General features: G+C 45.1%; 1 protein-coding gene across 2 annotated transcripts in view; it reads right to left on the bottom strand.

Moving 5' to 3' along the window:
• Nucleotides 1-20,454, bottom strand: part of TRIM66 (tripartite motif containing 66) — an 862,818-nt gene that overhangs the window by 381,420 nt on the left and 460,944 nt on the right. For both annotated transcript variants that reach the window (XM_086956002.1, XM_086956003.1), the window contains exon 3: nt 12,549-12,696. In XM_086956002.1, the coding sequence (XP_086812128.1) occupies nt 12,549-12,696 (148 nt within the window). The remainder of the gene's footprint in view (nt 1-12,548; nt 12,697-20,454) is intronic.

The following is a 20,454-nucleotide window of genomic DNA, read 5'->3' as shown; positions in this document are numbered from 1 at the left end:
AAGTAATCGGGTCAAGACCATCTGGTAAGGAGTAGGGGAGGTTTTGTTTTCCTATTGACATGAAAAGGAAAGGTTGCCATGGAAGAAAGTATTGAAGGAAGCGCAGGAGTCGCACAACAGTTTAGTATTGAAAATAGTCACTTTTGAGTGTTTGTTATTTATAAAAATCAATTTGAAGACGTCCGCAGTATAGTGTCAAGGACGTCACCAATTCAGTCAGCGATAAAGATTATTGAGCGCGTGCAACAAGACAGCGGTCATCCTAGTGCTAACACTGTACATAGCACATCTGACCATGTTCTCGGGGTTAAGGCGATTTGAATGTATGGATGTTGACTCTCCTTTGCATCGTCTGCCAATATAATGCAACATTCATGCCCTGAAGACTGTGTGGTTATCCGTGGTGCTAATGTCACTTTGCATAATGCTACCTTCACATTTCCAGCTGCTGTGGGGCTTGTTCGGTCGTGCAAGTACAGGAACTAATGATGTATGGTGTCAAAATCCGCTCTGGTGATGGAGGAAAGAGATGAATGCAGGAGGAAAGGTCAAATTGAACTGACACGAGACGTCCCACAATAAACATCACTGCCAAGAAGCAACAAGGCCCTTTCCGTGCCTGAACAGCTCTAAACCTGAAATACCATTTTAATAAGATGCATTGGAACAGTACCTACAGCCAGTGTGTGTGTGCGTCAGCTCAGCGCAGTTGAAAGCAAGCACGCTCTCTCGGTACATGTGCATTTTATTTGTATTTCCCTTTGCAGCAATTGGATATTAAGGTGACCAGGATATGGCAAGCATGTGCAAACAAAGAAAACGGCCCTCACCCTCCGGCTTTGAAGCAAATAAAAAAACTGTAGTTAGAAAGCAGTGAGCTTCGTACACACCATACCTGCTACAGTATTTACAGCTACACCTACAGCTACAGCTTCCGGTCCCTACAGACATTATTTAATTTCAGTAGGTTTTAGACTCGTTTATAATCTTTTGTCATTTACAATAGGAGAACATGGCATATTTCTTTGCGGAGGAGTGTTTAATGTACTCCTCGCTTTTACATAGTATTCAGAGTCTTAGGAGGTAGCATCAAGACGTTGGTCTGTAATGTATCACTGCCATCGATTTGGTGAGTTTGAATTTCAAATGACATCAATAAAGTCTAATTTCTTAAAGGAATCGCTTAATTTCTGAAGCTGTGCGGTGGGTGATTAGGGGCACAGGGTGGTGGTGGTTCTGTCTTCTGAGATAGGTTCGCAAGTATGGCGTTGGATGCACCTTGAAATGCATCAGGTCACCACAGATAAGTAAAATACCTTGCTCCTTCATGTGCACACACTAGAGAGGTGGTTGCTAGATGTAGCTCTCTAGAGCACTTTTGTCAAGGGCAACAAAAACCTTAGGAATGCTGGCTGTCAGGTCTCATAGATCAGCTGTGGTGTCTGCGCCTCACTTTAGTTTATCTGGGCTGGCCTGTTGCTGATGGATGATGTTGTAGGGCCAACCTAGCCCTGTCTCCTTGTATTCGACTCTGAGCTGTCCTCTCACCCTGGTGTGTCTTCTTCTCAAGGCGAGGTCCTTGAAACACTGTTTTGTGCTCCAGAGACAGTTGCACACGTTTTTGCGTCTTCCTTTTTTCATCTCCCTACCTTTATCCCACATTCATTCCTTCTCTTGTTGCTCCTGGCTCCCTCTCACTGTCTCTCTATCACTTTATTTGCACTCTCTCCTACTCCTTTCTGGGCTTCTCTTTCTCTTCCGCACTACTCCTTCTTCTTCATCTCTATTTTCTTCAGTCTCCCCATCTCTCTCGCTCACGCTCTCTCTCTCTCTCTCTCTCTCTCTTGCTCTCTCTCTCTATTGTCCTCTCTCGTCTGTCTGTCCCCATTGACTCACTTCTCCTGTTCTCTTCCCTCCTTTCTCCACTTTTCTTCCTTTGCGCTTCTTTTCTCCCCCTCTCTTTCTCTTGCCTCTTGCCTACTCTCCCTCCTAGTGCCTGTGATAGGAAAGGCAGTCTCCGCTAATGTCCCCAACGCCCGCACTCTGGTGGTGGGGGTGCCCCACTCTTGATACCCATTATTGGCAGCCCGTGCCACTGCCAGGTGCATGAGGATCCCATTTAATAAGAGTGATTTCAAATCCCTTTAAAGTTCCCAGCTAATGCACTTGGATCAGGGAAACAGGTCTTGAGCCGGGAAAAGTCTGACTTATTACACATTATTCTCCCGGCAACCACTGCCAGCCCCTGCCAGCCCCTGCCAGGGTCCTCTCCAGTCAGAAAGGGGACAAGAAATAACTGCTAGTGATTCTCGGCCTTTTGGCTAAGATCAAGTGTGTGTGTGCACTGCTAGTGCCTAGAGGGCCCTCTCCTGCCAGAGAGAGAGCAAAGATAGGATAGTGGAACTGGGGGTTGTGCAGTAGACTTGCTGACGGTCCTTGGAGTCTTATAGGACATTAAAGATAGGGCAGTGTCTGTAGACTTACAGGCAGGCCTGGAAGTATGAAAGGATAGTGGAGCTGGGGCAGTGACGTTAGACTTACTGGGAGGCCTTGGAGTGCTAAAGGGTGTACAGGAGTCTGAAAGGACAGCGGAGCTGGAGCAGTGCCAGAAGATTTATTGACAGGCTTGTGAGTCTGAAAAGACACTATGACCATTGCTTTATTAACCTTCTTTATTTGGCAAATATGCTTTAAAATGCACCATTTGCCCAGTATGTTTTCAATATTTTCTCAGGAGAGAACCCCCAAACCTTCCCTATGACATTGGTGCTCACTCGCTACACTCGCTCCCCACCGCGCACTCACCACAAACTTTGTGCCCCACCACTTTCAAATGTCAGCAGCCGCCCCTGCTGCATGGGCGTCAGTGCGCCAAAGAAGATTGCCAGATGAATACAGAAGTTGCGTTCCAGAGGTCCTGGATACCAGCATCCCGCCACAGAGGGCCTCACCCGTGCTGTAGAGGTAGGCCCCCTCCACTGCCCAGGAAGTTTCATGCAGCCGTAAGGGCGATCTCTAAGTAACCATCCTCAGGGGCCTGCTGGAACCTGCAGCCACTTTCTTCTGTGTCAGGCAGAGCCCCATCTTTCAGTTCAAGCGTCCTGTGCGTCTGCTGGAGTCACTTCTCCTCCCCAGAGGAATAGACTAAAACGCAGCTTCTTCCAGGCCAATCCCACGCCAGCTCCTCTCCGACAGCCTTGCAGGACACGCCACTCCAGACCACCATTGCTGGGAGACTGTCAATGGAGAAGCCTAAAGCTGACATGCAAAAGGCAGCTGTCATCCCACCTTTGTCCCAAGGCTCCTCAGCTTTGGTCGGCATGCCTCCTAGGGTCCAGAGGAGGCCGCCACACACACCACTCTCAGGGGTCCGCCCGCCTGAGGACACAAACTACCCATTCTCAGAGTAGATGTTGGGACGTCCACACTGCCCATGGCGAGCGACATCTCGGAGGACATAGATGGGAGCAGATTTACCCTGACCAGGCTGGGAGCATTGGCAGAGATGGACTTACATCTCCACCATATTGGCCACACCCCTGGCTTCAGTCTATTTTAGTTATGCATTAATAAGGGTTTTGATTATAAACTGAATTGTTTTGACTTTATGTTTTGATTTCTATAGTGTCGTAAATATTTGCTAAAGTCTTCTTTTTTTTTAAACCACATGAATTAAGGATGGTCTGAATACGAAACTGACAAGACATGGTTGCTGCATTTTTGTCACTGGAACTATATAAAAAAATATCTTTTAGTGTGCAAAACAAATATTTAGAAATAATTTCTATAATTCTGTTTTAGTTGTCTAGAAATCCAGAGGCACGATTTTTAGAAAGAAAGCACATATTTCAAAGGTGTGAATAATGCGCTGAAGCACAAGCAGAGCAGCTCTACGGTTCTATGGTGCGATAAAACCTCAACTCATCTCGGGCCAAAATGTGTGAAAACGGTGGCAAAGCCTCAGGCTACCAACTGTTGTTAGTAGCGAGTGTGAATGAGAACCACAAACATCAAGAATAATTAAAAACACTCAAGAAACAAAGAAATTCTGCATCATTATGAACACTTTATTTATGTTGAGATCTGTTGAGGAAGGTTAATTCAGTTCTCTGCCTCAAAATCACCCTAGTCATTGGTCTAGTTCTTATAAACTAAAACTGGCAACATGGAGACCAGTTACTGCATTGGTGTACTCCCACTCTGCACATACTGTCTGTTTGCTACTAATGGAAGAAGAAGGATGTGTCCTCACCAGTACCATGATTTATTTGTTAGATGCAGTTTATTGTTTGTACTTGTAGAAGTAGTGATTTGTTTCAGAGCGCTTGTGCACCAGATATTTGAAGGGAAGGAAAGAGGTAACATCAAACTCAAAGTGAATTGAGAGTCTATGGATCACAGAACGGGCAGGAGTTAAGTCAGTTACAGTAATTTCAAGTTACAATTTAGTTTGTTAATTTCTTGGAATGCAGACACATGCCAGGATTTAGCTCAGCTTCTAGGTGCCAATCATGGTTAAAACGCTAACACAGGTGACAGACATGCCGCAAGGCGAAGAGGAAAAGATAGACATTTATAAAGTGCCATGCTTAGTGAGAGCATGATCCATCTCTCAAATCGCCTGTAGATTAATTGGGGTGGGTGGTATTTATTTGAGCAACAATTTATAAAACCGTGGTTGCTTTTTAAGACCTTGTAGTCAGGGCAGATGAGTCTGAATTTCTTCCTTTACTTAAGTGGTTAGAGAGAGATGAATTCAGATCCTTTTTGGCTCAAGATGAGGCAAGTAGCAATATTCTAATCTTGTCTTCTTCAGTGTCTTGTCTGGAAGACCCTGTAGATTCCCCAGCAGCATTTGATGCTTGAGTGTACCACTGCTGTGACGAAGGTGATGTGATGTAAACAAAGACAGTTGAAAATACCCAAATAAATCAGCTATCACTAAGGCAGGGTTGCATAAGGGAGCAAAGGATGGTGAGAAAGCAGGACTGAGAGAGATGTCAATGTCCATCTCCATACAAGCTCATGATGACAGAATCCACCCTATGTATTGGTGCATGATTCCCTAAGTGCAGGCTCCTGTTTCTTTTAATGGATTCTTCCTAGCATCTCCAAATAGCTCCTCTCTCCATGCAGCATCTCATACATCCTTGCAGCTGTTGCTGCTTGCATCCACAGCATATCCCTACTTGCACCCTTCTAACCTGTAGGCAAAGAATATGACTATTAATCAGTTCAAGTGTCCAAAGTGTAGAAAGATCATTTCAAATGTATATGGTTTGTGTAGAATCCACGGTTACTAACACATTTCCTGGCACTTAAACAATTACCAGTATTTAACCAGTTAAGGACTCTCCTCCTGTTTAAACAGCCAGATTTTTAATTGTTTCCTAAAGACCAGGTATTCTGATATAATTCTAATTTTAATTGGAAGAGAGTGCCAAGCCTTTATTGCCAGGAAGGTGAAAGATCTGCCCCTTGGTACATGTTCTGGAAATCTGGAATTTAAAAAAGGAAGGCGAAATAGGCTCCTATGGTTCTTTTGGGAGAGCACCAAGAGGAGTAATGGTGGATGATCAGAGTAGTGCATGGCTTTAAAGCAAAGACATAAAATAAAAATAATATGTTTGGAATGTCTAGGAAGTTTGAACAGGAACCGTGCTGCTGCATTCTGGACCAAGTGCTGCTGCTAAATAAAATAGGCCAGCAATCCTGAACAGAAAGCATTGGCATAATCCAATCAAGAACCTATTTTAGCCTGTAAAAATAGCATTAAATGCACTGATAATCACTTTCCACATATTTTGCTGGTTTTGTTACAGCTTACCACCTATTCTAACTGACCCCAAAGTTGTATGTCCGTGAATGACTAAATACACCAAATATCAGTACATAACTATTCTAAAAGTTTCACAATAATGGCCTATCTATATAAAATAAGTGTCCCTTGATAGGTCTGGCTTGACAGCGCAAATGTCTGTAGGTTATATTTTTAGCAATTCTTTAAAATATGAATGGAGCAGCCTTCAGCATGGCTCCACCCAGAGGAGTATTACTCGCTCAACTCATGCTTTCAGCAAGCTCCTATCATTTCACCTTCCAGGAAGTGCTCCTATTAGAGTGCACATGGGATCACTGAAAATCTGAAAAATAAACTCTACTATGCTGTTTGTCACATTCAGTTCTTTTTCTCTAGATGCATTCTATGAAATGAAATGAAGTAAACTTATAGAAGTGCAAGAATACCCAAAGGTGGAAGAGGAGCCAAGATGGTGACTGGGACAGACGTGTAGGCTCCCGGCTCCACCAGCTCTCTTCCTCCGCGCTAATATCCTGATCCCTATCCTGGTGGTTTGTGGCGGCAGAACGTCCGCTATGCTGTGCTGATCTGCAGCGTCGTTCCCAGGCTTCTCGACTCGCCCGGCAGCCGGAGATAGATGCGCAAGGATTTTGAGCCCTGGCCCCGTGCTGCACCGCCGTCCGTCTCCGAGTCTGGGAGGCTTGGTGAAGGCCGGGGTGCCCGTGCGACACCGAGGACATGAAGGTGGCGCCATTCTCCCGGGACGGAACCCTGACTGCGCTGCCTGCCACGGAATAATGCGAGCTGTGCCCTGTGCGTGATCGCCGTGTAGAGATGCTTTCCAGGTACGGCGTCTTTGTCTGAGGCGGGGTGCGAGTGGAATAGATTACACGGCCATGTTTGGCAAGCATCGGCTGACTGCTTCCCTACCCTGGTGCTACGGCATGAAGCTGTAGGGTTCTCAGTCTCGAGAGCCCGACCTGAATCAACTGTGCTGGCAGTGCGACTTGTATTGCCGCCTATTCACGCCGCACCCGCCTCGGCGGCTACTCCGTGGCCTTACCACCATGGCTATATCTGGTGCCTCGGGGAACGGGAGAGAGTGCCCGTCCCAGTCTACTGCCTGGGCCACCCTGCTCGCGCTGGGAGACAGCTCGCAAACGTTTTCCCGGGAGTTTGATGACGAGGGGCTACAACTACGACTCTCCTACGGATCTATCCTGGCCGCCCTGTCTGACTTTCGCTCGAAAATGTGCACGGATTTCCGGGTAATGAGCGACTGCATAGACAAAATGGTGCCTGTTCTACGACAGGAGCGCGATGTTGGAAACCAGCTACCCTTGGAACTGTCTCCATTGAACTCTGTTGAGGATACAATGTTTCTTTTTGCCCGCGGAGGAGATGTGACTGCTTCTGCCTCTACCTACGCTCATCACCGGCCGCCCAGTGGACTCGCCTGTGATATTTTGTTTCCCCTGCCTCCGGGGTCTGCCACATTGCTGCCTGCAACATTGTTATTGACTCGAGACCTGGATATGCAGCCTCCGGCCCTTCCGATGGATTTTCCCTCGTGTCCTTCACCCGCTACGCTGAGGAGCCTGTACTTTCCAGATGGACTAGGGAAACAACTCATGAAGGACAAAGGACTGTACGGTGATATTCGACGGCCATTTTGTGCTTCTACTTTACTCTCCTTCTTTATGCGGCCATGTTGTCTCTTGTTTTCAGAGGGGGCGGGCTTTCTCCAGGAACTCCATTCGGGGACGTATCCGAGATCGGGCCAGGGCTAGATTGCTCTTCTTTCCTATCGGTTGATTGGCTGGTTGAGCTGAGATTATCACTGTTTGTGCAACTGTTTAAGTCACGTTTTGCGAATTGTCTTTCCCCAACTGTCTCTGCATTGCTATTTCCTTCTGTGCTGTCATGAACAGGGTGGGGGTCGTGATTTTGGCTGAGGGGCTGGGATCGTTTAGAGTTGCTCCTCCTCTCGCTATACTCTTCCCCTTCTTCTTTGCTTCCATCTTGTCCCTTTGTTGTGAAGGGGGTTGACATTTGACGAGGGGTATGTCCCGAGGGGCATCTGGGATCGGGCTAGGGTTAGGCGGTCTCTTTGTTGTATTGCTTTCTCCCTTTCTCCTGCGGTTGTGACTTCTTACGGGGGATGGCTATATGGGGTCACCCAAGATCGGGCCAGGGCTAGGTGATTTATTTAGTGTTATAGACGCATTTACGGGCTGGGGCGAGGATGGGTCTGCCTTTTGTCTGATTTATTCGCAGATTTGGAAATGATTTTCCCCACCCGCAGTTCTGCTTGTTACCACTGCTTTGCTGATGATACTTTCGGTGGGGGATGCTTACGGGGCTGGTGGGGACCGGAAGTATGTTGAATTAGCCTCCTCCCACCTCTTCTGAGAGTTGGGGAGTGGGATGTCTTCTCTCACTCTCTATACTCTCTTTCCCACTTGGGGGTTCTCTTGGGGCGACAGGCATGCCTATTGGGGGGGGGGTGGGCCGTGGCCTTCCGCTGGTATGCAGGGTGGGGGGATGGGATGTGTTTTATGTTTTCTCTTTGTTTCTATGGCCCTCTTTCTCTTTTTCTCTTCTTCTGTTTCTTTTTCCTCTACGTTTCCTTGCTTCCTTTGGGGTCGGGGTTCAGTGTTCCTTGAATGATGATAGCTATCCTGGTCATTCATTAGCCTCTACTCTTTTTGTAGTGTTATAATTTGTACTCGACAAAATCATAAAATTAAACCTTTTTCTATCCTCATACTATGGTTCGCTGCTCCACACGATACTCTTTACTTAGAGACGGCTTTAACGGCGTTCTGTCCTATTAGTTCCTTTTTATCCTTTTCCCGTATGTCATAGCGGCCGGCCCCGCGGGGTTGTAGGCAGACGCTGTGTATTGTGCATTTTATAAATAAAGGTTTTAAAAAAAAAAAAAAAAGAATACCCAAAGGTGTGAAGACGCTAAAGACAGTGCTAGACCAGATGATAGGAACAGACTCTGATCCGATGACCTTTAAGGGTCTGCATTTTATAAAGTGAAGAGCAAAGTTTTAAGGGCTTTTCTAAAAGCCCTGCGGCTTCTCAGACTCATAACATAATGGGTGAGGGAATTCCATAATTTGGAAGTGGCCACCGAGAAGGATCGTTTTCTGAACTTTGGGGACCACCACCAGATTTTGAGTCACCGATTGAAGAAGTCTGGTTGGTTCATACATGGGTAACAGTGCTCTGACTGCTCTAGGCCCAGAGTTATGTAAGGTCTTGCGTGCAATGCATAAGGCCATAAACATGATGCGTTTTTTCATTGGTAGCCAGTGAAGCTTCATTACTTCCGCCAAGATTGATTTAAGTTTGGGGATATCCACTATCAATCTCGCTGCTGCGTTCTAAACACTTTGCAGCTTAGTCAAAGAGGCAAGTTTGATATTCAGATAAAGTGGGTTACAATAGGCAAGTCGTGAGGTAATCAGAGCCAGAACCACTACTTGCGAGCTGATACTGGGACATAAGGGAAAACTTTGCGGAGGATCCTGATGATATTAACACATGTGGAAACTGTACGGTTAACCTGCAGATCAAAAGCAAGATGTTGGTCCACACAAGAACCCATATCTTTTGCTGAACTGGTTGTTGGCACAGGCATATCTTGTCACCAGCTAATATTCCATATGAACAGTTGGCCTCCAAAAATAATGGCTTCTGTTTTGTCTGTATTTCATTTTAGACAATTAGTTCTCATCGAATTGATAACTGCCTTTATGCAGTTGTTAAAATTGACGGATATAGAATGTCAGTCATCTGTGATAGACACAATTGTTTGTGTGTCATTGGTGTATGAGAGTGTCTGTAACCCAAAAGATCGAATCCGTTTAGCCACCGGGGATACAAATAGATTAAACAGTGTTGGGCTCAGGGAACATTCCTGAGGCATCCCACATGGCAGAGCAAAAGAGGCAGACTTAAATTAGTTGTGAGTCACAATTTGAGATCTCTTGGTAAGGTAAGATTTTAAGAGTGTCAGTTACAGCTAGATTCACGAAAGAGCCGTTTTGCGAGTCCTTAATAGCGATTATTAAGGAATCGCTATTAAGGACTTACAAAATGGGATTCATGTAGGAATCGCTAAATAAATTGCGATTCCTACACATTCCTTATTTGCGATTAGCAAATTGCTAATCGCAAATAAGGAATAACTTCCAAAGGACACCCTGTAGCACCCCTGAAATGCAAATTTACACAGGTGTTGCACACACACATGTCCAAAGGACATGTGTGAGTGTAACATGCAACAGAGAAAAATGCACTAAAGTGCTTTTTTCTATTTTTTCGCTATTCACCACGAAGTCAGACTTTGTGGTAAATAGCGGCCAAATATTGCAAATTCCCAATTTAAAATTGGTTAATGAATTGCATTTAAGGAATCTCTAATAGAGATTTTTAGTTCATGAATCTGGCTGTAAGTCTTTTATACCTAGTTGTAATAGTCGATCTGTCAGAAGGGTCAGGGAGATGGAATGAAAGGCAGTGAGCAGATCCAATAGGATCATTGCCGCAGCCTGACCCACATCAACTAATGTTCTAATGCTGTCTCCAGCTGAGACCAAGACTGTTGCCATGGCGGCTCCTGTATTCAAATTGGGAAGTGTCCTGCAGTTCCTGTTCCTCAATATATATATATATCACATGAGTTGGGCATTTAGATGGTTTTCTAAAAGTTTTGCAGGTATAGGGAGCAAAGCTATGAGACACTCCTTTTTAAGTAATTGGGGGTCTAGATTAGGTTTTTTCAACAAACTGCAGTTTCTTTCCATAAGTATGGAGAGTATCATGTGATGGTGACCCTGTTCGTGATTAAGGTTAAGGGCGCGGCAATTGTGCTGGCTACTAGTTGGATATCTTTGGGAGGTCATGACTCAAAAGGGGACCCAGACTTTATGTTAGGAAGATGGAACTCTGTGTTTAGATGCAGGCTCCCTCTGTCCAGAATACCCATCCTGTCTACTCATCTGCCTACCCATGTGAAATGCTCAAGCACTTTGTTTTGCCCCTCCAAGTTAAAATTCCCTAAATTAACCAGTGTCTAATCGTGTTTAGAAAACTGATGATATGTGAACCAGACACAGCAAACTATTTGAGACTAACCCCCAGATTCATCATGGTCAAGTTTTGCGAGTCCTTAATAGCGAATTTTAAGGATTCGCTATTAAAGACTCGCAAAACAGGATGCATGTAGAAATCGCAATATTTTATGCGATTTCTACTGCTTCCGTATTTGCGATTCGCTAATTGCTAATCACAAATAAGGAATGACTCCCCATTCATTCCTATGGGCCATAGGCCAAAGGCCCTTAGGAATGAATGGGGAGTCATTCCTTATTTGCGATTAGCAATTAGCGAATCGCAAATAAGGAAGCAATTTCAAGGGTGCCAAAGGACAGCCTGTAGCACCCCTGAAATGGTAATGTACACTGGTGTTGCGCACACACATGTCCAAAGTCCAAAGGACATGTGTGTGTGTAACATACAACTAAAGTGCATTTTTCTAAGTTTTTGCTATTTACCACGTAGTTAGACTTCGCGGTAAATAGCGGCCCCAGATTGCAAATTCGCAATTTTAAAATGGTTCATGAATTGCATTTAAGGAATCTCAAATTGAGATTCCTTAAATGCAATTAATCGCAATTTAGCGATTTCTAGAATTGCGATTTTTGCATTTGGGATAATGAATCCAAATTGCAAAAATAGCGCTGGCAAAGGGAGCCGATTTCGGCTTGATGAATCTACCTGCTAAAGCTTTAGGATAATAGAGGCTCACTATTAGAATATAATCTTTGTTACTTGCGTTTAATTACATTTCATTTTATATGTCTGGAAATGTTAAAGAACTCTTCAAATGAACATTGTGAAGGGATGCCTATTGTTTTGAATCATTGAGTAATGCAACATTGATTAATTGAAAAACCTAATAAAAATATTGGAAAAGAAGTAGAAGGGACTCTGTTTCTTCTTCTGTAATGAGAGGTGTGGCACAGCGGCTAGAGCGGCTGACTTTGGAGCACAGAGGTCACGGCTTGAACCCCAGCTCTGATGGCAGCTCAGCATCATATGACTCTAGGCAATAGCTCACTAATCTCTCTGACGGTCTTCAGTGCCTTGAAACGGGTGATATATGGATTATAATTTGCATTAAGAAAGAGAGGACAACTTCATGCTCTGTAGTACCATCTCTGCAAGATTTACATTTCTACACAGAAAGCAATGTGTTTGATACTTTTTCCCAGCATTGGCAAAGCCAGTTTGGCAGGATTCAAAACAACATTTGTGTGTATACAATGAACGAACTCAGCATGTGTACAGTGACATAGTTGTGAGGGTTAGGGGGGGCGGAGTTTGCTCTGGGAGGCACTCTCCCCAACCCCAGAGTACAAGTCGTCTGTCAGCCGCCATTGGAACAAGTCATCAGACAGCCGCCGCCCCACCCCCTGCTCTTACCTGCACTGGGTGGCAAACTTAGGGGCCGCCCCAGGTGGCAGTAGGTCTAGCTAAGCCACTGCATGTATGAATGCCTGTGTTTACATTTGCTGGTACATGAAATCCATACTTATCGGCTTTGCCAGCGCTAGCCTTAACAGATTTTACCTGTATATGGGGGGGGGGGGAGGGGGTGGTTATGGGTGCAGCCTGTTCTCCTGGACAATGTAGCCTTTTTTAACAGTTGACCATATTACATTCTTCCTACCTGCAGATCCCATCTGGGGCACAGACATGAAGTGGCTGCCAACTTCCTTTCCATGTCTATGCTCTTCGGTACAAGAACAGCATAGCCACCGGTTACAGTTGGTACACAGGGTATACGCCGGTTTCTTTTCTTTGCACTCAAAGCAGCTCTGCAAAAGAAAGCACAATAAATATTATGCAAACTTCTTATTAATCGCAGAATGATCATGGAAGATCCTGCATTCTAAACATTTGGCAATCCGACTTTCACAAACAGTGCAGTGGGCACAAAATAACTCTCCAAGATGATTATTAGAAGGCACCTCCTGATGAGAAGCAATGTTTAGGAGTCAGGCTTTTAAATATCTCTGTGCAATTGGGGCAATAAAAATACCACGGCTTCTAAGAGATTAATGTACCAATATACTGCCATATTTCTTGGGAATGCTGCTATGCAGAGACTGATGGGAAATGCGCCGAAATCTGACCTCAAGTATACTTATTTTTCAATGAAAGCATACATTACGAGCATGCTCCTCACCGTAAAACAAAGAGTAGGTAAAGGAGTTTTCAAAATATGTGACTTTAAAATATTCTGTTTCTCAGCCAAAATATGTGTGATACAGCTGGATTAAAAGCTGATACTCATTGCTTGTATTTTATAAGATATATAATAAGTTGTCATGCTGCCTGCCTGTATTTTTATTACAGCTAGAAATGTCTAAAATCCATTTCACTGGTACAGCCCCATTGGCTCCCATCTAATTACACCACCTCGCACACAATCTCCCCTTAAATTACAGTGAACAAATGCCTGACTTTGAAGGCTTTGCATAGTGAGCTGCAGGAAAGGAATTAGACTGCCTTTCCCACAACCAGGTCAAATCTCTCTGTGAAAAAAGGCCATAACACTCACTCAAAGTTTGATTTAGAGTTTGGCGGAGAGGGTTCTATGCCTCAAAGGCAACAAAGTACCCAAACTGAAGTTCCACCCGCCTCATTTACAGTCGGGCTGAACTAAAGTATATCAGTGGCGGAGACTACTCCGTCTCTGCCACAGACATACACCTCTGATGGTGCAACAGTGAAAGGTAGTCGGAGGTTTAGCCATTTGACTGCCTATCTTTTTTAGAGTGGGCAATCAAATTGCTACTGAGAGAGCGCAATTTGAATGCAAAATACATCGTAACCATATTTAGACGTATATGTTATAAACGTAGGAATGAAACGTATCTCGTAATGTAAAGTTGACAATTATAACATAAAAGCCAACGAGTATGATAACATGATATAGGAAATGTAAATGTATTCACATGTTAAAATGCATTAGATTTAGAAGGCCTGTATACATGATGGGTAATGTAGAGATGCTTATGAAATGTAGAACGTACACAGTAGAATTCGCATATATGTGTAACTCTAAATAGGAGAAGCGGCGAGAATTGTAATGTGGAAAAGCATAAACGTAGAGAAATGTAACATGAAGAAATGTAGGAAACGTATATGATAATGTAACCAAGGAAAATGCATAAGTTATATTCTATACAGTCGTATTCTATATAATATATCTTTTGATGTAGAATGTATTGAAGTATAACTAGGGCTTTTCTAAAAGTACGAATATATAAATGTAGGCCAAAGGTTATACTGTATAGAGAGTTTTTTGTAGGAATGCTGGAAGAAGTTTAGGTCATTTGTGTTTGTAACCTGACTGACCAAGAGTTCGAAGGAGCATAGTCACAAGAATGTAATTTGGAGGGTTTGTAAAAGTCGTAAATAGTTTGATGTGGACGTGAGAGCCGAGAAGTCTAGCACTTGTTAGATTTAAGGTGACAATGCCGGACGGAACTTGTTGCTCGAACGTGAGGAGAGGCATATGTTGAAGTGGACTATGTTTTGACAAGACCATTCACATGATCTAGAAGGTTAAGAAGTGTACAGATAAGTTAAGGCCTTGTCCAAGTTCCTATGACACTTGAGCCGAAAGAGTCAATAAATGTCGACGATGAGATGATGAAGATGACATCGAAAGGAGAAGGGTCAACTTGACGAACGACGCAAGGAATGGATCAATGGAAGAAGCAAGAAGTTGACATCATCGGGGGAAGTCCGTGGTGGGCGTCAAGGGGCGTTCCACCCTCACCGTGATTGTGTATTTTAGGGACAGCACCCCGGGGAGGAGAGAGCAATCAGAGCAATCAGAGCAATCAGGAAAGAGCAATTAGCAATTGGGAGATTAGGAACAGCGAGACGAATTGCTCAGAACAAGGGCGAAGGGTAGATGCCTTGAGCAGATGCGCTAGTACATCAGAGCGCAAGGGAGCAGTAGGCCGAGGACCCTTAGAGAGCGGATGGGTAGGCAGATAGGGTACTGCTTCTGAAACTTAAGATTTCCTTTAGAGGCTAAAGAGAGTTTGAACTTCTTTGGAAGTCAAACTGCTGACACCTTTTTAGGGAAGAAGCTGGCGAAGTAGGGTTGACACTTAGTATAGAGTAGGGACAGATTAACTTGATGATTGTTTTTATCTTACTGCAGATGACGCAGAAGGAACCACTTCACACCGAAGCTTAAGAGGCTGATATTGAAGCTGATTTTGTAAATTGTATACTTTGAGATTTTGTCCTGAGTGGATTGTATCGTATTCAAATTAATCTTTATATAAACTCTTGAAACTTTATCAGTTGTAAGTGGTTCTTCAGAGTGGCGTCAGTTAATGGGGTTTGTCTAACCAAGGCGGGGGTGGTCCTTTCCTCAATGACAGATAAGAGCGGTCCAAAACAGACGAATGGGATTCTTTATTAAATTTATCCTACTCATAAATTGATATCAAAATCTCATTCCCCGCAGTTGGTAGCAGAGTATGATGGTTATCTTCTTGAGGAAGACGACCTAGGCCAGGTTAGTTTACCCCAAGGTCCCTAGTCATCGTCGACCAGAAGAAGAATCGCAGCCGAAGACGGTGCTGATGGTGCGTCGAGAGAAAAGCAGCAGAATCGGTCGAGAGTGAGTATAAGGGTCATGCGTTGTAAGATTGCGGTGTTTTATGTTGTCCCTGTGTTATAATGTCAAGCGGAGTTGAATGCCTGTAGTGTGATTGAGGGAAGGTTGTGAGCGCGCGCAACCGGATGAAATCTTATGTCCAAGAGGACTTAAGTGGTTCGGGTGTATCGAACACCCAGAGTAATTTGTCTACCGTTGAAAGGGGGTCATGAGGTACCATTGATTTCCCGACAGACCGATGATAGGGGGAGCGTATGTGTGAGTGAATGAGTAACGGACGCTGGTCGTACGTTTACTGTGTGTAAGTAACCTATCAGTTGAGGCAAGTGTCCGACCGTAAGAGGAAAGACGCTGTGCCAGTTGAGGTAGCAATTACAGTTAGACTGTGGCCGTACAGTCAGAGAAAAGTGATCGCTTGGACGGAAGTAATCATTTTTCGATGTATGAATGAAAACGCATGTGAGATCGTGAAACGAGTTGAGAGACGAGGGAAGCTGCTGAAGAAAATAGAAGTGACGTCAGCATAAAGCCGCGCTGAGATTGGTCGGTTGGCATAGAACTGTGCTGGGATAGGCGGATTAGCGAGAGTCGTACAGGGATTGGTGGTTGTTATCAAGACGCAAATAAGTAAGAAATATCAAAATGAAGTGTTTCAAGGGTTTAGGAAAAATCTTTAAAAGAAAGAGGAGAAATTTGTATGCCGGAGAAGAAGCTCCACCAGAAGGCACACCAGCATATCATATGGCAGTCAATGTAGGCTTACACTCGATATTATGGATTTCCGAGTGGCACAGACTAACTGAAGGGCAAAAAGAACTGGCGTTTCCAAGATTTGGAACGTTTAAATTAGAAGTGTTGAATCAACTGAAGGCGACGATGCTTTCAATGAGACCTCTACCGAGGCCAACACAATTCGAAGCTCTTGGTGTGTGGTTTAGAACAGCACACGAAAGGGGCGTAAAGAGGCGCCAAGAAAGAGTGAGAAGATCGGTAAAGGCGGTGCAGGAAGCTAAATGGGACGATGAAGCTAAGAAATGGAGGGTGCAGAAGATAGAAGCAGATAAACTGTACCCGATGTTGGAAGTTGCGGGAGAAAAGAAACCTCTAGAACAGGAAGATGAGGAAAGCGAGTCGGAGGAGGAACTGCTAGAGAGGCTATTGACAGACAGACCACCTCCATACAGTGGGGAACTTGCGAGTCCCATATTACCGCAGACAGACGGAACTAGGTGGGGGGAATATAAGTCGATCCCAGTAACAGAGTGGGACGCTACCAAGGCTGAGGAGATACCCCAAATTAGTTCAGAACAGAGAGTGGTGGGAAGATTTGTGGTCCAGAAGGCTCCAGAGACGCAATGCGCTAGGTCGTACCAAATGCCGGACGCTTTACAGGTCCCGGTCACCATAGGCCCTATTGTGTCAATCTACAACCCGGAAGGGGTCCAGCAGGATGAACAGGCACGATGGGACAGTGAAGGGGCAGAGAATAGGAATGCCACAATGAATACCCACAGGCAAATACGAGCACCAATAAGTCGGAGTACCCCATTAGATTCTACAACGGGTCCCAGAGTAGAACAGCGAGGTCGAAGAGGGTCAATGGATTTGAGGGGTCCTAAACCGAAAACCCATAAGGAATTAAGGGAATACCTGAGAGAATGGGACGCTGCCGAAGAAGCGCGGAATAGAAGTTTAGAAACGGGATCCGAGTGGAGAGAGCAGGATAACAAGATTCTCTCTCATTGTGGAGCGGGGGAAAGCAGCCCCGAGTGGGAGAGAGGAAGTCAAGAAAGCAGAAGAGACATTTGTCCTACTGATAACAGCAATAGGTTAATGTGCGAAGATAGAAGTACAGGGTGTGGCGAAGTGCCTCGCGTCACCTTCAGTGAAGGGGAACGTAGGACACAGGAGTACCGGAATACCTTTAGGTGCGCACACCATGCCCCGGGTGAGGAAGTGAGACATTGGAGTCACGGAAACATGGAGAGTCGCGAAGCGTCTCGACATGCATCTGGTGATAGCGGTCGGAGTCATGAAAATATAGGGAGTCGCGAAACGTCTCGCCATCCATCCGGTGATCACGAAAGAGATCGCGGGAGCATGGGGAGCCATGAAGGTCCTTATCGTTTATTAAGCGACACCAGACAACCAGCAGGTTATAATGGGTTAGAGCAGAATGGTGAATCCTATCTCATAGCTGGAGAACCCGAGCCTAGAAGACGGAATGTAGGGTTGGAGGATAGAGCGTTATTCCACCATACCCCACGTGAAGACGGAAAGGCTTGGGATCTCGAGGGGTGGGAACGAAGAGAAGGAAGCAGAGCTCCTCATAACTCACCTGTGCTCAGGCGTAGGGCGCATAGTGGAGGTGAGAGAGATATGAGAGAAGAACACAGAACTGAGATGCTGAAAGCGGAAATAAAAGCAAAACGACTTGACGTAATGAGTTTGAAGGCAGATCTGGATGAATTGATTGACGGCACGGTGTCATTAGAGAGATTAGCCTCGTATACACCAGATGAGATACTGTTCTTATCGAAAGATATTACTCGAAGAGCGAGGTCAGCTCATGAGAACTTATCTAATTTGGCAAACAGGTACATGGTAGACCTGTCACGAACTAGGGCTTTACAGAGCAACCATAGGCTAACATGCACGGATCAGGATTTGGATGATCGTAGAACGATCGCGCTGAAGGTTCACATAAGGGAATTGATCATAAGTATCAGGATATGGAAAGATTTGGATAGATGGGAGGAAAGATGGTCCAAGAAGGGCTCCGTTAGACGGAGTGTGCTGGAGAAGTCCCAGGACGCAGACTTGATGCGAATGGAAGCCTTCCCGTTGCGAGAAATCGCGAATGGAAGCTACGTTCATGTGCCCTGGAGTAGGGGGGATTTGGCGGCATTTACTAATTCCTTCCCAAAGCTTAGGGATAATCCTGTTGAGTGGTACAAGCAGGTAGAAAGATTCGTGAAGATCTCGAAGGTACTGTGGATCGATTTGAACACACTGTTCGATATCGTAGTACCCGGAGACTTGTGGACGGCGTGCAAGCTTAGTGTTGACTGGCCCACTTGTGAGCCAACGAGAGAAGCCAGGACGAATGGTCCATCTCATAGAGTCATGGAAAAATACGAGAGGGTAATAACATGGCTAAAAGAGAAAGTGCCGGTGCAAGACATAGACTGGGTAAAGATAGATCGAACTACTCAGGAGCCGAAAGAGACAGTTCATGAGTTTTATGAGCGATTGCTGAAAGCATTCAAGCAGTACAGCGGGTTAGATGTGATGGATCCCAAGGATATAGGACAGTTTGTTTCAAAGTTTGTCCTCGGATTGAGACCAGAAATTTGCTTAATGATCCAGCAGCATCTGATCTGTTGGCAAAACAAACCTTTAGACGAGATTCTGAGATACGCAAGGTATTGTAGTGACGAGATAGACTCTAAGGCAAAGAAGCTTAAAGAAAAGTTAATGTTAGTGCAAATGCAAGCTGCTGGGAAGGATAAACAGCGGCAGCAGGGAACAGGAACGCCGGCAAAGAAACAGAATAATCAGAGCAGAGATGAGGAAGAAAGACCAAGACCGAGAATGGATATCGCAACACTGAAAAAGACGACAAGATGCCATCAGTGTAATGAGGTGGGACACTGGCGACGCGAGTGTCCTTACAATGTTGAGTCAGGGGAATTAGAACAGGAGGAGGAGGAGGTTCAGCACAACGTGGTTAAGGGAGCCACAGTCCCGAAGGGCAAGTTTGTCAAAGGGGGGACGCAGACTCCTCGAGCCCCGTTTCCTCAACCACCTCGCATCTCAAACGGAGGGAAGACCTACAGACAGATGCCATTGTTTGTAGGGGGAGAGGAATGCTACTACGTTGATCCTCTTACAGGGCAGCGGGCGAGTAGGGAAGAAGACTGTACTCTAGGAGCCGCCTTGGAGGTAGATCAGAGAGGACCCTACGTAGAGGCGGAAATAGCGGGATGTCCTACAACCTTTTTGGTGGATACAGGGGCCACCCGATCCACGTTAAGATCTGCGGTAGTCCCGGGTCTGCCAATATCGGGAGAAATGGTACAGGTGGTAGGAGTCGCGAACAAAAGGATGACAAATCCCTTGACCGAACCAGTGTCAGTAAGAATAGGGAACTACAGTGATGAACACCAGTTCGTGATCTGTGATTCTAGTCCTGTGTGCTTACTAGGGAGAGATTTGCTATGCAAACTAAATTGCACGATACATTGCACCCCAGAAGGAGTAGAAGTACAGACCAACGATGAGGATGCTGATTTTAAAGTCATGAAGTCGCAGGAATGCGTGGAACTATATCCTACCTTAACAGTGGAGGAGCTTCCACAGGACTTGAGGGAGAAAGTGTCAGCTGAAGTGTGGGATTTTACTGGGGAAGAAATAGGCTTGATCAAAGGAGTGGAACCAGTAAAGATCTTGGTAAGACTCAATGCTGAGTATCCAAGAACACCACAATACAAGTTGACACCGGAGACGATTGCGGGAATAAAGCCTGTGATCGAATCCATGATTAAGCAGGGAATACTGAAGGAGATCGTGGGTAGTCCATGTAACTCCCCGATCATGGGTTTGCAGAAACCTAGTGGAAAATACAGAATAGTACAGGATCTTCGGAAGATTAATAATATCGTTGTCTCATGTTGTCCAGTGGTACCGAATCCATCAGTGATATTATTTCAGATACCGTTCCAAGCCGAATGGTTTACCGTGATAGATTTGTGCCAGGCTTTCTTTTCGATACCGTTGGATGAAGAGAGCCAATATATTTTCGCTTTTAAGCTGGAAGATCGCGTTTTAACATGGTGTCGTATCCCTCAGGGGTATACAGAAAGCCCATCGATTTTTAACCAGCTTTTAAAGAGAAATCTTGAAAGTCTAGTGCTGCCCAAGAACT

Source organism: Lissotriton vulgaris, chromosome 2_1 (assembly GCF_964263255.1).
Source record: "Lissotriton vulgaris chromosome 2_1, aLisVul1.2, whole genome shotgun sequence".
Taxonomy (NCBI): Eukaryota; Metazoa; Chordata; class Amphibia; order Caudata; family Salamandridae; genus Lissotriton; species Lissotriton vulgaris.
This window is presented reverse-complemented; position numbering and strand designations above follow the sequence as displayed.